Genomic DNA, 17,878 nt, shown 5'->3' on the forward strand with positions numbered 1-17,878 from the left:
AGTTGTCTCTTCAGCTTTGAGTGTTGTTGTTGCCTCTGTGGCTTCAGGAGTTGTCTCTTCAGCTTTGGGTGTTGTTGGGGCCTCTGTGGCTTCAGGAGTTGTCTCTTCAGCTTTGGGTGTTGTTGGGGCCTCTGTGGCTTCAGGTGTAGTCTCTTCAGCTTTGGGTGTTGTTGGTGCTTCTGTGGCTTCAGGAGTAGTCTCTTCAGCTTTGGTTGTTTTTGGGGCCTCCGTGGCTTCAGGAGTTGTCTCTTCAGCTTTGGGTGTTGTTGGGGCTTCTGTGGCTTCTGGAGTTGTCTCTTCAGCTTTGGGTGTAGTCAGAGCATCCGTGGCTTCAGTGGTCATTTCTTCATCTTTGGGTGTTGTTGGTGCTTCTGTAGCTTCGGGAGTTGTCTCTTCAGCTTCGGGTGTTGTTGGTGCCTCTGTGGCTTCAGGAGTTGTCTCTTCATCTTTTGGGGTTGTTGGTGCATCTGTGGCTGTTATTTCAGGTTGTTTTGTAGTTGGAGGAGGACTGGTTGTGGTGCCAATATCTTTGAGAGGAAAAATGTATTATGGCATAGGAATTGCAATGCATGCACCTTTTCATATTTTTTTAGTACACTGATAAGAAATAGGTGCTTGTCTTGTGAATGGCAATAGTAGCAATAGTACGTTCTTTCATACTCTTTGCTAAAATAAAAAAAAAGTGTTCTCTGTAAATCTGTACTTTGTGTTGCAGTTGTTGAAACCTCCATTGTTTTTTTGCCAGTTTATAAAAGTACGTGGAATCCTATGTTAAATTTGATAAGTCTCAGTAATAAACAAGTCAAAAGATGCATTCATAGAATCATAATCATATATTCTTTAAAAGAACTAAACTAATCTGCACTGTGAATTTTTTTTGGGGAACGCCTGGGACTTTGCTGCAGCTAGGTTTTAACTGATACGATTGGTTAACCGAGGCATGGCCAACCCGCACCAGCACAGCTCACATTGTGACTGCCCCATGCCATTATGGTGGTGGCTCTGCCCTGTACAGCCCAGTCCAGCCTGGGGCACACAACCATCATGGAGCACCAATTAAACATCAGTGCATTATGAGCCCTGAATCTGGGCTGAATCCAAGGCACAGGGAGGGCAGAAAGAATAGCGTTAGCTCAATTTATGGCAAATTCGTTTATAGATTTTGACAGATTAGCTAAACATAGTCCTGCTCATGGTGGAAAACATGCAGCCATGCTTCCTGTTTTGATATTTGTTTTGGTATTTGAGTATAGGTTTCAAGATGGCAAAAAAGATTATCCTTCTTTTTTCTTTTTTCTTTTTTTTTGTTTTTGTTAATTTGCAACTCTGTTTTCAGTCAGCATAAATCCGTTTAGAATGTATATCAAAAATCTGATTTTGTCTCTTTACCAGACATCTTTAAGTTCTTTCTTGCTGAAGAGAAATACCTCTAGCTTAACTATCATGCATGAGTCATGTATACCACTTTTTCGCCAAACACACACTTGTGAACAACTGTTTTCAAGTATGAAGAATAGGAAGATTAAAATTGTATCAAAAATCTCTCATCAGCACTTCCAGAACTCAATATGAATTGCAGCCGCTGTCACTGAACCAGACTGATGCCTTAGTTTCACAAAAACACGGTCACATATCCTACTAGTTTTATGCTCTGGCTACTCTTTATATGTGTGTGTGTGTGTGTGTGTGTGTGTTTGTGTTTTAGTGAAAAGAAAATAATAAAAAATTAAAGTAGGCTTTGTTACTTATATACATTAGCTATATTATATATCTTATGAGGATTGCTCTGAAAGTAATGCAACCTATTTCATTATATTATCCCACAGCATTATAGGTGGATGTTAATGGGATGATATTAGAGGTTGAACCTTCTCACCAAGATTTCATTACATTTTGCAGCCATACAACAGATAGCAGCGGGGGGTAGTCTGAAGGAATGGCACCTGACATGGAAGAACATATGAAGCCATGTGGTAGAACTGAATTTTTCCACACAGGAAAAACTGTCATTCATTGACACTTGCTGAACATTTATGGAGACCAATCAGTTGGATGTGAACACAGTGAGGGGTGGGAGATGCATTTCAGCAGTGGGTCACTTCCACTGGTGCAGATTTTTACCAAGTGCATCATGTACATCTTGTTCATCACTGCTGAAAATTCTTAGCCAACAGTGGTGACGGTGCCAAAGACCATTTTGTAGCTGAGAATTCGCTCTCTTAAATAGTGTGATTATGCTCTCTGTATTGATTGTATTTTCCAAGGAAGTAATCAGAAGGCATTACTTTCAGAGCAACCTCCATAACTGCAGCCCTATACAATTCCTCTTCATTCAGTACTACCCATGAAAGCCCAAAGACTGGACACCCATGGATTAACCCACAGTGACTCTGACTTCAGCAGCGCAGATTTAAATTTGGCATTTGTATGCAAAGCCATATCATGTTTCTATCTTTTTTCATGGAATGGGACCCACCTTATAAGATATATTTCTTTTTAATAGGACTCTTCCCTTCACTGTTAGTTCCTTTGATTTGTTCTTTTTGTCCTTAACTATAAGACAACCTGCACTTCTGTCCTAGGCCAGATTGAAAGAGTTATAGAAACAGGAGAAAAGGGAACTTTCTGAATGTAGATACCTAATAACAACTCCTGTGCTGTGCCTTTGGTATTTTTCTCTTTCTGATGTACAGCTTTAAGATTCTACTCTTATACGCAGTTACACAAACCTGGGTCAAATTATTCATATAGATAGATTCAGAAGAAACTAACAATAAATGTTTCTGCTTTTAAATCTTTTGATCTCTTACTGGGATCTCTGATGTTTTGCCATTTAGTTGTTCTCACAGTTTTGTTATGGAGTTCTTTTTTGTCTGATTGATTGATTATCAATTTTTTTTTTTTTAATTACAATCAAATTAACACTTGGTTATTGAAAACCTGAAAAAATCAAGAGCAGCTTTATGTGACTTTGGACTGCATTGTTTTGAACAAATCCCCCAAAGAAGGTATTTCAAGATCTGAGCTGCTGCTCATGACAGTCTCTCAGCAGGCTGGAAGCACCGAGGACTTCACAGTGTGAGAAATAATCTCTGCATACTATAGAGACAGTGCAGTGTGAGAAGAGCATTACAGAATATGGTTTCATCCTACCCAATATGTCTGAAATACTAACAGTCAAGTGGGGTCTACATTTCCTTAATTCTGTTCCATTTTACCTTCTAGACCAACTTTGCAACAAGAAATTGCCACAACAGAAAGGTAAATAGTCCAAAATGAAAAACAAACTAAGGGTTAAACTACTGGCCAGTACTGACTAATAGCCTTGTTTCTTTGTTGTTACTTCAAGTTTTCAAGTTCAAACAGATCTCCCAAGTTAGCATCCCAAAGAACACAGGAACACAGCATGTTTTCCATTCAGAAGAAAATAAGTTACGTGTGTTTTCTGAAGTTGCAGGATGCCTGACTTGATTAAAGCTAAAGAAATCTGTCAGGAGGTTTTCCTGTCCTGGTTCTGCCAGATCTTCACTATCCCAGAATACAGCACCCCTCCTGTTCCTGCAGTGGATATTGTCCAAAATTGACAGTAGTGTGTTACGTTACTGAAGACCTGGAAGATCAAATGGAGATGTCACCCCACCCCCACATCTGTCTTAAGCGAACTCTGCAAAGTCAGTAGAGTCTTTCTTGAAGTGTAGGTGAAGTAATCAGTTTATACACCAAGTGGTTCCAAGGCTCGTAATGTCTGGCATTGCTTTTCTATTTCCAGAGCAGGAAAAACGTCCCTTCAGATAACTCCCACCCTGTTTCATTCGTATTCTTTCCTACCTTCCTTTGGCTTCTTTTCCTCATCTGTGGATGACCTTTTAGATGTTGATTTGTTTGGGGGAGGAGTCTCGGGCACTGGCTTTTCTGTGTGTACTGAAAGAAACGACACAATCTGTTAATGGGACCTCATAGAGATGTTTGTTGTAAGGAGGTGGTACTTTGGTACAGAACTTCAATGACACTTTTCCATATCTATCTTTTTTTATGTTACTTATTGTCCATGGGATTTTTTAGGGTATTATCTGGAAAAAGAGAAATGAAAAAGACAAAGATACTCTTGGGATCCCCAGATGTAATGAGCAATCTTTTTCTGAGAACTTATCACAGAATCACAGAATGGTTTGTTTTGGAAGGGACCTTTAAGAACATCTAGTTCCAACCCCCTGCTATAGGCAGAAACACCTCTTTTGGTTACAAATACACAGATTACAATAAGGTATTGCATCATTCCAAAAACTTTATCAGGTTTCTCAGCAGATGGCAAAATTGATGACTAAAATGTTGGTAGAGAGCAGAGTGGATTTGGGAATGTTTGGTTTTGTGTTGTTTGGTTTGATGTTGTTCTGACAAAAATTAACAGCAAACCAAAGTAACAGTGGCTGCCATCACTGCTTAAAGCTTCCATGTGGTGCTGGATGGGATCTGCGGGACCCACATACACTCCTGCCTGGGGCTGAGCCACTACCGAGCCAAAGCAGAATGTGCTTTCCCCTAAGGCAGAGTTGATGGCTCTTTCTGAGTCACAGAGATCTTTTCAACTAGCAGCTCTGAGTGAGCTGTTTTAATTTTGCCTACGCCCGCTGCAGTCCCAGATTTACACTTGTAACTCTTTGGGGAATCTTGCTCTAACTGAAGGGGTTTTATTGCAGGGATTAAAAAGCTAGAAGGAAAATAAGATGGAATGAACTGGTAGATAATATCATTTAAATCAGATGGCATCTTGGAAGCAACATCTGAGAGAAGCAGGTTTAAAGCAGCCTGAAAGGCAGCACATTCACCTCAAGACATTTATCTTCTTCTACATATTCAGCCAAGAGTTAATGTCAGTACAAACTGCTGTGCACCTGGGGACTGGGACTGGCTGTCATGTGAACCAGACTTTATTTACCATAGACTATTTACCACAGTATTACAGACTGTGAACAGACTGTGATACTCGTCCTGACTGTTAAAGACCACACGTGGAAACTTGCTGCCTTGCCGGTCTGTGAAGCACAGGAAAAGGAAAGTGACTATGGGTCACTGTGCGTATTCCTTGCATTTAATTCACAGCCTGATGGTTAAATACGCATTTTCCTAAAATGCCTCTTGCTGCAGTGTGATGTGCAGCCACTTTTCATCAGGCAGTCCCCTATGGATTTTCTTCCTTTCCTCAGAGGAGCAGTTGCTATGCTGGCCTGCTCCTCCTGTTCAGAATTCAGAGTGGAAAGGATCTAGAAGAATTCCCCCTCTGCTTCCAGTGGTTGCAGTAGTTCAAAGCAAATGGTCCAGGGGTTCAAGTGTCCATGCTATCCCAGTGCCAGGGGCTGGGTTGTACCCACTTATGGATGAGTTTCAGGGGAACTGTAGGGAGTTGGACTGACGTTACTACCTCTCCATCCATGAACTAGACAATTTACTGCCAAGTATCATTCATTTTCTGCAGCCTGTGTCTTTGAATTCTATTATTGGTGTAATTTATAGTGGCATGACTGGAAGTATAGGTGCCAAACCTGGCAGAAATGTTAGCAAATGTTCAGGTAGTCTCTGCCTCCTAGTTCCCACTCATCAGACTGCCAGACTTAAGGGGTACTGGCCAACAATAGGATTGGCTTAAATTTATGGAAAGTTTCACCTGAGAATTTGGATAATAACAAGAATGAAGACTGTGTGGTTCACATTAAATGGCAGTCCAAGGTATCTAAATTTAAATACATATATATAGGAATAACATGGTGATAAAGACATTTCTTACATTCTTTACAGTGTTCGTCATAGTCTGGGCAGCATTTTCCATATCGTTTACAGTCTATGTCGCAGTCACACTCTCTTCCTCTCTGATAGACTTCGAAGCAACGTCCTTTGCAGGAGACAGCTACATAAAGCAGAACAAACAAGAGTTAGGTTTTTTTGTGTGTGTGTGGGTGTAGCTCACATGTGACACTGGGATCTTTCTATAGTGACTTAAACTGATTTAAAGAGCAGCTTCCTATGTGATTATTCTGGTCTGCCCCAGAATTTGATTGTGAGATTAATTCCAAATGAGTTTTGGATCAGGCCATGTAACCAGAACTGTGCTTTGCCACTGGGGGTACTGAGACCAGCTAGGACCTGTGGCAGAATAAAACATAACCATGGAGTTCACCTTAGATAGGTCCCATCAGAGAAGTCTTCACAGAAACAGAGATAGCTGAGGCTGTCAGGAACCTCTGAAGGTCACACCATCCTCTGCTCTAGCATTGCTGCCAGAGCTGGGCACCCTAGACCACATCAAGCCACAGCCTCTCTTGACAACGTGTGGTGTTTCCCTAATCAAATAGCAGTTGACTCAAGAATGATATTTTAAATCAGTAAGAAAATAATTCTGGGCCACATTTTGAAAATGGACTTGCATTGGGGCACCGCTTTGCATCAACAGTGGTGTGTCTACCAGAGCATTTCTGAAAAAGAATGGGGCCAACATTCGTTATGAATGCACTAGATGTCAGTGGGCAAGTACTGTATCTTAGTTTTTGGTGAGCTGTATTGGAATACATCAGACCTAAAGTGGATATTTTTGGGGGCACTGTTTGTTTGTTCGTTTGTTGAGGTTGCTTAACATCTCACAGAACTGAGCTAAGAATTAACCATCACTTGGCATTCCTAAAATTACCATATTATTTATTATTATCATATGATCTATTGCATAGAACCATATTTTACAATTAAGTAATTATCTAGCAAAGTTAGTGTTGCTGCATAGGCAGGATTGGAACAGTTTTAGACAAGTGGAGAGGTGGAATGCTCTGCTCATGCGAGTGGATTCATTCCACGTGCCTAGGCAAAAATTGTTTTTATTTTTTAAAGAATGATCATTTTAGGTAGTGCTGTTTCTGAATTTAACATACGTAGCCTGTACCGCTAGATCTAAGACCTTTAATCGTTATCTCACACCTTTAATCTTACTAGACCTACACTTTAGTGGTGTAGTGTCCTGCTGTTTTTGACATACGGGTAATGCAAAAGAAAAGGAGAACTTCTCCAACAGAACAGTTTGAAATGTCTGTATTTTTTATGCCACACATTTCTAAATTTCACACAAACTAATACATGTCCATTCACCTTGTCTATCACACTCCAGCCACAGTTCTGATCCAGTCAGGTTTGTCAGGACTCCCTCTGACTTTGGATCAGACCCCACAGACTCTGTCCCTCTTAAAATTGGGTGAGACTGCCACAGAATTTCTCTGTTCTGGAACATCCTGAAACTTTCCTCTTACCTGAACTGGTTTTTAATATCTTTTTGTTTTGTTCTGTTTGTTTTTTAGTATACAGACAAATAAATACAGTATAAGTGCACAGAGGAAGAGAAGACAAGCAATAGAAGACAATCGCTCTCTTGCTCTGTTCTTCCAAAAAGCAAACACCTTTTCTTGGTGACAACCTGCAGGTGCAAAATTTACATTGAATGGGCTGTGAGAGGTTATCACTAAATTTTCTGAGGGGGAGAATTACATAGATGAGAGGAGCACAAGGATGAGCAAACAAAAAGAAGCATCTAAGCATTCAGAAGACATAGGCTAGTGCAAGCAGGAGAGAAGTCTTTGCTGATAGGAGCTGGCTATGTTTGGGAACTTACCACCTGTGCAGACTTTGTTGAAGTCAGGGCAGCACTCCTTGTAGTGTTGGCAGCTATAATCACAGTGGCAGTCATGCTCTCTAGAATACCCTTCCCCACATCTCCCTGTACAGCTCCATAAATCTAAAATCACACGACACCAGTGTAAACATTGCCAGATTGAAGTTGGTATGTGAGGAAACTGAACAGAAAAGCAGGAAGATTTATGTTTCCCTAAAGAATGCCATCTCTGTACTCAGAGCCACAGAAACTGTGGGCCAGTGCAGCCTGTTTGGAAGTCCTGCAGGTCAGAGCTGATCTCTGGGCTGGCCTGTGGGCAGGCAGCAGAGATGGATTCTGCCTGGTCTGGTTTGTCCTGTTTCTTCTAAAAAGCAGTGAATCCTGAGGACCAATTCAGTCACATGGCTGCACTGGTTATGGCACCCAGACTAGCTTTTTCCAATTTACCTGAGGCAATATATCTGCCAGGCACGATGTTGTTTCATTTAGTACTTTAATTCCCTCTAAGCACGGCCACAGAAGTGTTACCTGCACCAGCGTACCTGACAGATGCATTAGGTCTGTCAGTATTTTACTTAGGTAATAGTGTTCTTCATAACAAAATCAGCTCAAGTTTTAAATGGTGAGCTCTACCATAATAAGAGGAGGTCCCCAGAGCCATTTTTACTGTCAGTTGTCAGAATCTGCCTGCCCTTAACATGAATGCCAGATAATAAATACGTGGTGCAGGCCAGAGGTGACAAGCAGGACATCAGAGATCTGCTTCCAAAGTATCAGATATTCACTTGGGCTTACTCCCCCTCCTACACAAATCCCCCACTAACATAAGGCTCTATCACTTCTTCTGGAAATGCAAGACTGTGAGTGGAGTGTCCCTAAATACAAACAGCGAACAGTCAACGAGCTACAACGGACTTTGGATAACCAGCTGAAACACTGAGGAACAACAAGGAAACAACAAGGAATAACATGTAACACAACACAACACCAAAGACAGTCATCTATACCAGCGCACACAGTGTGTGTGTGTGGAGGTAGAACCCAGCGTAACAAAAGACCTATGAATCTTGTGATTTTTCAGCAATTCAGTTGTGAAGGTACTTCTACGGAAAACACTGTTTGCTCCTTGGTAAGAATCCAGTTTTTGCTGAAAATAGTGGGAAGGCGCCCACTGACGTCAGGGGGTGGAGGGTCAGATATTGCTGCCGTGCAGGTAGTGTCTGACATCTGCTGAGCCCTGGTGAGCAGCTCACCTGCACAGACGTTATGCTCAGTATTCACAGGTAGTAATAAAATGCATTTTACAAGCAAGAAATACTGTGTTATCAGTGTAACCACTTCAGAGCCCACTTGAGAAGTGGGACAGCAAGCGGCTCACCAGGCTGTGGGTTCTTCCATTCCTTCTTAATTGAGCTGCTTTAGTTAGAAGGCAACTGCAGAGCTTTGAGGGTAAATTAAAATCTGCAGTTGTAAGAGTAAGATAAGATTACATGTAGTTGCCAAAATTAGCCTCTGTGCATCCACTGGCAAAGAACTTAGTCCCATGTGCACATTCCTTTCCCCCAGACCATTCTGTTCAGGTATTTCTACCTCAATTCTATGGGTACTATAATTCTAAATTCTTCTTTGAAGTATATTGCCAGTCGCCACTGCTACATTAGTCAGCGTAAGGAAAACAGGATCAGTAGAATATGTCTTCAGAAAGAGACATAAACTCATATACACCTTGCCTGATATTCATACGCATGTTATTTCTCAAAGAGGATTTATGAAATTACTCAGTGACGATAAAACTGAATCATAATGACTGTGTGTGTAAAAAATAAAAATGTTATAAAGTTTACTATTTTGATGAAGATAAATTCAAAGCTTCATTTTGAAGCTTTTTTTAAAATCATTTTTCAGATCTCCTTGGCAGCCTCCCTTCAGCTGGATGTTACAGTACCTTGAGAAGCCACTTCTTGAACCGGGGACAGTGAAAGGATCATCAGGGATACACAAATTATGTTCCATATGATCATTACTTTCAGATACGACATCATCCCTAAAAAGAAATAATTTCACATCACTACATGCAGTTCTTGTATTTTTCTTATAATGAATTTGTTAAACTTGAAATGTATGAGTTTCACTGCAACATACAGCTCACATTAAAATTACACCAGGAGAAGTTGGTAATTTATAATCACTCCATAAATCGTAAATCATCTCATAGTTGATAGTAGCAGATTAGCTACTAAGTTTTTCAGTAAGACTAGGAATATTCATTATTAACAAATGGAATGATATTTTGCATTTCTTTATTAGGTGAGATCTACAGTCGATCTCCTCATTTGAAATGAATGGAGTTTGGTACTCAGTCTCTAAGGCTGATCTTTATACTGACAAAGATAAATTTGTTCTTTCTGTTCCAGCCCATCATTTTCTTTGCATCAGAATGCTCTGAGTAGAGAAAGAAATTACACTTACCTAACAAAGAATGTGCCTGCTCTCAGGGATGCTTCAAATGCCTTATATATCACTTTATAACTACGCTGGAGTGAACTTATTAGATAGCTTGTAAAACAAAACTGCCAATGACAGCCTATGACAGCAAACTTTCCACATGAATTGGAAGAGATCCCAGATGACTAGACGAACACAACATCTGGAAAACACTCCCATTAAGAAAAATGATTACTGAAAAAAATAAATAGAGACTTACTAGTCAAAACACTGTGTGAAATGAACAAGTTGTCCTGAATGTATCTGGAACACATTCTGATTGCAAAGCAATAAGAAATCATTATAGGCAGATGCTGAGTATATTTTCTTTCCTGTCAAAAGAAGCTTAGGTATCAGTAGCCTAAAATTATGCAGTACTGTCTTCGACTGATGGTGTTTCTTCTCCAAAAACTGTTCCATATCCAATTCATTCAGCCATATACAATTCACCACTTGTGCACAGAATGTGAGCTACACTCCCCTGAGCTGAATGGAAATGTTGCCGAGGTATTGGCTGGAAATAAAAAATTATATCTATTCTATGCAAATCAACAAAAATGAATGGAAGACATCAAACTGTTCTATCAGACTTTGTGTTCATCCATTTCCTATTCAGAGTACTAAGAATGACTACTTGTAATGCCCAAAGCTAAAGGAGAATTCTTGGAAACCTGAATGTTGCTAACTCTTGGAGTTAGGAGACCCTTCTTTACTCAGAAACCAACTTTAAAAAAGGTCCTGCCTTTTTTGATACTTCTGTCTTACCCTGTTACTGTATTAACATATAGAATTACTTTAATTCTGTTTTTCTGCATTACAGACATTTCTAATAGCTTACATGTCATCACAGGTTTTCCATTAACTAATTCCAGTCAATAAACAAGTGCTTTTGCATTGCTCTAGAAACATGTATGATCTTTGCAAAGATTTCTGGAATTGTTTATACAACTGTTAAATGGGAGCACCTACAGTATCAGTTTGCTATTCGTGGTTCTCTGCCCACTGCCAATAAGGTAACTATTAGTCTATGTTACAGAAAAGGAAGCCCTGAGATCTCATAGAGTTTATTCAAGGTAATACACTGGAGGGGATACATTGGTTTTTGTAGTTACAACAAGTATTTCAGTTCAGTCTTTATTGGAGCTGGCCATAACTTTGATTCAGAAACTCTGTGGATTGAGAAGAAAGGTCTGTATATAACTGAAGTCTAGGAAAGAAATGAGGGTAGTAAAATAGGAGCAACTTGATGGAATAGATTTTCTTAAAACAAAAAAACAAACAAAAAACACAAAGATCCTTGTAACAAATAATTTGTAATTAGATCAAGAAAAAAATTAAGACTACATTTCAGAGTGTACTTCACAGTATCACAGTCTTGTGCGAGTTGGAAGGGACCTTAGAGATCACCTAGTCCAACCCCTAGGATTCGAGCCTCCTGTGTAGCAGAGCTGCACTTCTACCACTTGCGCCACAGGGGGGATTCGAACCCGGGCCTCTAGTGTTGCAAAGCGGCGTCCTTAACCACTGCGCCACCGGAGGCATACAATTGTCTTCGATTGTAAGACTGACAAAGGGTACAGTAAGCGCAATGCAATGATTTCCCAGCCAGCTACAATTTCAATTGCAGTTATTCTCATTTGGAATCTTTATACTATATATGCTATATAATGCACAGTTTTTCCTTTCTTTCAGGCCAATAGAATTGTAGCTAGCAGCATTTGGTAGTCTTTCACCAACCTGCGTGGGCTGTGATGCATGGAAGCAAGTTGTTATACATTTGTTCTATTATCTTTGCAGAAAAAAGCAATCAGATCTGAGAATTTTCAGTGATTCTTCTGCGTAGCACTTTTTTCTACACTATCATACACCGATTTAAAAGAACATACTTCTTGAAAGACCAGTTGAAGGTGCAACAGGAAAACCTTTTTAGAGAGGAAGGTACTCAGCAAATGTTGGTTTAGGTTGGTTTCCAGTTCTGTGAGTTTTAGCCAAGTCACTTACCCTGAAAGTTAAAATCAGATTTTCAGAATCTCCAGTCTGCATCATTAAGTCTCTTAAATCCTTTTTAAAAGACTCTTCTTTCACAGTAAAATTATGACAAAGCTGCTTTTTCAGGCAGGTTCGGCTTTCAGGTGTAGGGGATAATTCAATAATTAACAAAACACGAAGAGCACTTTAAGCACCTTAAAAATCCATGTATCTTCACAGTTGCATTTAAATGGCATGTTGCCATCACATGGCATGCAGTCACTGCATTTAGGGAATCAGGACATGTCTGTTGAGTAAACAAAGACACATGGCTTCAGCAGTGTGGTTGCTTTTAACTGGAATACTGCACAGGGCTCGGTATTATGGCCAGCCATTCCAGCTGGAAAGAGGTCACATTTTTTATCTGATATTTGGTTGCTGCAGTTAGATATGAGCTGAGCAGTAAATTAACTAGGCCAAGGCTTCAGGCAACATAAGCCCTTGATAAAATATTTTTATTTGTATCCCAAATGTTATCTGTATTTCCCAGCTTCACAGGCTGAGCACATTCAAAATAAAATAAATTGCTTTGCTTATATACTGAGATCATCACAGTTACAGCACTATTTTTTCTATTTAATTTTTTGATTAATGAATCCCACATGCTGATGCCCATTACTCAGCTATATTTTTATGCCTTTCCAGGTTGTGGCTTTTTCTGAAGTTCATCAGCCAGTTATATTAACGATAGCACTTTCTGGGGTGTGTTCATATCCCTTGAGATTCACACGGAAAATCTATGCCAGTAAGATCCAACAAAATGGTCACGGTATCAGTGTGAGTCGTGTCTGACTCATGCTTCATCGCTTGTCAGACCTATTATTGATCCCCATTGTTAACTCATTAGTATCCTCAAAGTACAGTTTTTCCATTAAAAACAAAAGTTACATTTGGAACATTATGGATCCCTGTGAGAACTCAGGTGGCTGCAATAGCAGTAGATATGAAACAGCAGGAGTTGTACAGCTGAGCAACAGTGCAGCAAATGAATACAAAAGAGAGGTTTTTAGGGTAGTGCTGTTATGTTGAACATTCATTCATTAATGTAACTCTTTTTAATCCTTATATAGTAGGGATCATAGAGGAAATGTAACTGATGAGAGTGCTGAAAGTTGAGTTAAATTAATTTCTAAGAAGAATTATCAAGAATCCCAGGAGCACTTTTGCTTACTTTCTTGGAGGGGTGAGGAAGGAGAATGATGCAGAGGAGGAAGAAGCCCTAATGTGGGAATGGCATGGGGTTACAAATTAATTCTTCTGTGCAACTGGTAACTGATCAAAGGACACTTCCTTATATTGCCTTTTATGATAGATCACCTTTTCCTTACCAGTACTGGTTACATCTTATTTGCATCTTTTATTTGATTCTAGGGGGGGAAATGGAAGGAAGGAAGGAAGGAAGGAAGGAAGGAAGGAAGGAAGGAAGGAAGGAAGGAAGGANAGGAAGGAAGGAAGGAAGGAAGGAAGGAAGGAAGGAAGGAAGGAAGGAAGGAAGGAAGGAAGGAAGGAAGGAAGAAAGAAAAAAATAGTTAACTTTGAAGAGCACTTAAATATGCTGATTTTTAAGAATATTAATATGATTGGTTTTCTATGATATACGAGTATTTTGAGAAGCCGGAATATAGCAATATATTCATCTCCAGCAAACTGCTGTCATTAGAATTGGCCACAGACATCATCCAGGTGATGTAAACACAGACCTCTTTCATTTCCAGTCCCTCAGATGTTGACAGATTGATTTAAAAGTAAAAAGTAGAAGAAGAATCTGACTTATAATTTATGTTTGTCCATGCCGAGATATCAGGTGAAGCAATAACAATAGATGGAAGATGAAGGATGAAATCTATATGGTGTTTGTGCTATTTTTATAAAACTATTGAGATCAGTAGGAAAACATCTTTTATTCTAGAAGACCCTGTGATAGTTCTCACAGCTGCAGACATTACTGAATATCCTGAGGAGCAGAAAGAGGTCTGCTGGCTGTGTTGTGCTGGCTGTCGTTTTCATCAAATAACCCCAAATTCACCCCAAAATTCGCCTCCTTTCCCCCCCCTCCTTTCCCCCATCGTTTCATTTTTGGGGCAAATTTGGGCCATTTCTATTAAAAAACAACAACAACAAAAAAGAGCAATTTGAGTCATTTCTATGAAAAAAAAAACAACAAAAAAAATAGAGGGGAAAAAAAAGTTTTGCCTTGTCATCAAAACAGGCCTTTTTTGGAGTTTTCAACCCAAAAAACCAACTGGAAATGCAGGTTTTTTGGATCATCAGAGATCATCATAACTTGATTTTCTCTGAAACCTCATCTCTAATCATCACTCAATAGCTATTATAATTCTTCTTTGCAGATCCTAAATGATTCCTCTGAAAGAAATGTCCAGGGTTTTGTCTCAAACCTGGAGCGTGGATTTGCTTGAACTAGGCTGGGATCATATTGTGTGCAGAATGCACACCCTGGATCATGCAACTGGGCAGTTCCATGACAGAAAGTTACAGGGAGAAATCTTCCAAGGACCGTGTCTGATGGTGCAGATGCAGGATGCTACTAAATCACAGCTATAATCTCTCCTTTATTACTGAGTATATTAGTTGGTCTGTTGAAATGGTTATTGATTTAAATCTAGACAGACTAAGAAGTGGCTACTGCCTCATTCCAAGTGTCTCACAAAATGAATTGCATTCCATATTGTTTGTTCCTTTCGGTAAGGTAGCATGTGGAATAATTCTCCTACTGAATAAAAGCAGGCAGAAGGCAAGACATTTGGCTGTAAAAAGGAAAACAAAACCACAAGGTATGAAAATGATCTGCAAATGATCAGAATTATAAGGAAAACAAACATGAGAGAGGTGTGTGGGACAGGGGAAAGAGGTAAACTTGGGAGAGTTGAAGAAGGAGTTCCCAATTAAACAGCAGAAGTTGAATTAGCAGAGGCTGCTGGTTAACTTGTGAGTGACGGACACAGAAAATTCTTTTAGACTGCAGTGATTTCATCCCCATCTATGGGACTGTTCATAAAGATTCCCAGAAACAGACCCCACTGTTTTACATAGCTTTTGCAAAGTATCACCCAAAGAATCTGAGATAGCACTGCTTGTTTTTGCTCTATTCTCAGACTTAGTGTGAAGTAATTTCCCTGTTACATGAAGAATCATCTTTCTTAAACATTGCACTCAGTCTACTATAAAAAATTTCCTTTATGCATGCTCAAGATTTCGCCTCATACACTCAAGCAAACATAGTCTGTTCAAATGTCTGTATGTAAGGGGAAAGCCTAAAGTCTAGCTGTGCAAATACACTACTTTTAAAAAGATTTTGCTGAATGAAACAGAGTTCCTCATTAGGTCTATGAATAAATATAATGGACTAGGATTTTGTCGAGTAGAAGAATATAACACAGAGTACAAGAAATGGTGTTGTCACAAGTTAGGAAAGCTTCTGTGGCAGATGTTTGCAACAAATAAGATCATTCCGAAAATGTAAACTATTCAGTGAGGCTGTATTACAGCATGGGTTGTGCAGTGCTTACCTAAGTCTGGCTTGGAATATCTGGCAGCAAAGGAAGCCTCTTATCCTGGCATTCTGAGGGAGTTACAGGATGAAATGAGGAAAATTCTGCTCTGTCAGGGAATTTTCGCAAATCTCTGTTTGCATATCATTAATCTGAGATTAGAACTGTAGTGAGTACTAGTTGTTAGAAATCTGGAAGTCTGTTAAGTTACCTGACTGTCACGGGCAAAGTACATGGAAGCATGAATGGTCCTGACAGGGAGTTCTGTTCTTGTCCTCCCCTGGACTATTCAATCTTACAGTCTGGGCTACCATAACTAAAAGCTGCTGTCAGGGCTGAGGATCTGAACTGATCTTCATATCCTTCCCCAGGTTCAGCTATGCTTGAGGATGGCTCATGCTTTAGAACAATAACATTTCCAAGAATTCCAGTGACAACTTTTTTAAAGCTCTAAGTGTTAAACGGGACTGGTAGTTGTAGGGATTACAGTGGGGGGCCTGTAGCACAGTGGTTGGAACTTAAAGGTCCCTTCCAACCCAAACCAGTCTATGATTCTATGATTAGGTGTGGGGGAGGAGGCTGTGTTTTAATGATTCATTCCACATCTAGACTTCAAATTAAGGTTATGTTTTGGATTAAATTGAGATTATAGGAATTTAGTGATTCATCTTTGTGGCTTTCAGTTTTAGGAGTGTATCTGGCAGGAACTGTTTAATCCCATTTACCATAGGGATTGATTAATATACTGATGTTATTAAGTATATACTTGGACTCAGAACATTTGTCTTTTCTATTTGGGTACTAAAGATACTGAAAAGCTAAAAGGAATGCTGGGGATACATGGACATGCCCTGTTTTACTGTGGGAACTGACCTGCAAAGTTAAATACAGTTTTTTGGAGTTTGTGCTAGTAAGATCCTACTTTATGGCTACACTAAGTGCTCAGTAATGGTATTTCAGTGTACTTCAATTTATGTTTCAGCTTCAGTCCATGTTTTCAAATTACTTGCTGTGTTCCCTTCTGTAAAGACTGGATATATTCTTATAATTGATGTTAGTGTAAGGATGTGAGTTAGAGATTTAGGCATTTACCACTTAAACAGTAAACACAGACAGATGTGAATGATAGCCAAGCATGTGACTTTTTAAAAGGGATTTATTTACAGATATAAAGAAGATTGGATATAAGTCTCAAGTATCTAAAAAATCAACAGATCAATAGATGATACATTATTAAGGGTCTACAGAAATAGGGTTAGAGCTAGACAAAATAAGAGTTTTACTTAGTCTTGAAGGAATGAGCCTTGTAATTGAGTTACAGTGGGTAGTGTGTGGAAAAAGGCTTGTTTTACCCATTAAGAAAGAAGAGGGTTAAAATCACAATTGGATTTGGAACCATTTAATTTTAGTGTGAGTTAACCCCTGTACTGTATATTTCACAGGCATGTTACATCTTAGTGTTGGATTGATGGTAATGGGAAATAATGTTTAATGGTAGAGAGTTCAAAACTTAAAGACCATACATCTGTGAACCTTCTGTAATCCTAAAACATAAAGAAATTTTAGCATGGAAAGTACTAATGCCTTATATGTTGGCTTAGTATGTGAGTAGTACTTTTTAGGATTTTACTTAATTTAGGCATGGGGTTACACTGTAGATTTGGAAAACTGAACCGCAGCAGCCTAATTTGGTGAGGAGTAGAGATGATCAGAAGAGTTGGTACTGGTTCAGAGCTCGTAGAGGATTCAGGAGCATAGAATCATAGAATCAGCAAGGTTGGAAAAGGCCTTCAGATCATCCAGTCCAACTGTCCAGTGACCAGAAATATTTTTCTACTAAACCATGTCCATTAGTACTACATCTAAACTGCGTGTCAGTGCATGTTCCTGAGTACATCTGCTTTGTTTTGGCTTATCATGTTTTCCTTATAAATATTCTCATAATATTTTCAGAACCCGTTAAATGCTTTTCAGAAAAGACATGAAAAAGCTCTCACCATGTACATCTAACAGTCTAATACTAGTACATCATGGGAGATGTATCTGGATGATGGGAATTCATTCAGGCAGTTTCCTTAACCTTTCATACCAAGCTCAACAGGGATTTGGATCTCTTGATGTCTTGATTCATCTTTTTTGTTCTTTGATTTTTCTTTGAGAGTGCTGAGTACCCATTTCAAGTATCCAGGACTGTAACATATTCCAGTTAAGG

General features: G+C 39.4%; 1 protein-coding gene across 13 annotated transcripts in view; it reads right to left on the minus strand.

Annotated features, from left to right (window-relative positions):
- The window catches only part of PRG4 (proteoglycan 4), a 19,746-nt gene extending 9,613 nt beyond the window's left edge, over positions 1-10,133 (minus strand). For 2 of the 13 annotated variants that reach the window (XM_032446317.1, XM_032446316.1), the window contains exons 1-6: positions 10,115-10,133; positions 9,591-9,689; positions 7,646-7,768; positions 5,783-5,902; positions 3,829-3,921; positions 421-527 (exon numbers count right to left, since the gene is read on the minus strand). In XM_032446317.1, coding sequence (XP_032302208.1) covers positions 421-527; positions 3,829-3,921; positions 5,783-5,902; positions 7,646-7,768; positions 9,591-9,687 — 540 coding nt within the window. In that variant the 5' untranslated portion in view covers positions 9,688-9,689; positions 10,115-10,133. The other 11 variants (XM_015869867.2, XM_015869866.2, XM_015869865.2 and 8 more) reach the window with 11 other exon arrangements.
- Between the last annotated feature and the right edge of the window lie 7,745 nt (positions 10,134-17,878).

The sequence above is a fragment of the Coturnix japonica genome, chromosome 8 (assembly GCF_001577835.2).
Source record: "Coturnix japonica isolate 7356 chromosome 8, Coturnix japonica 2.1, whole genome shotgun sequence".
Taxonomy (NCBI): Eukaryota; Metazoa; Chordata; class Aves; order Galliformes; family Phasianidae; genus Coturnix; species Coturnix japonica.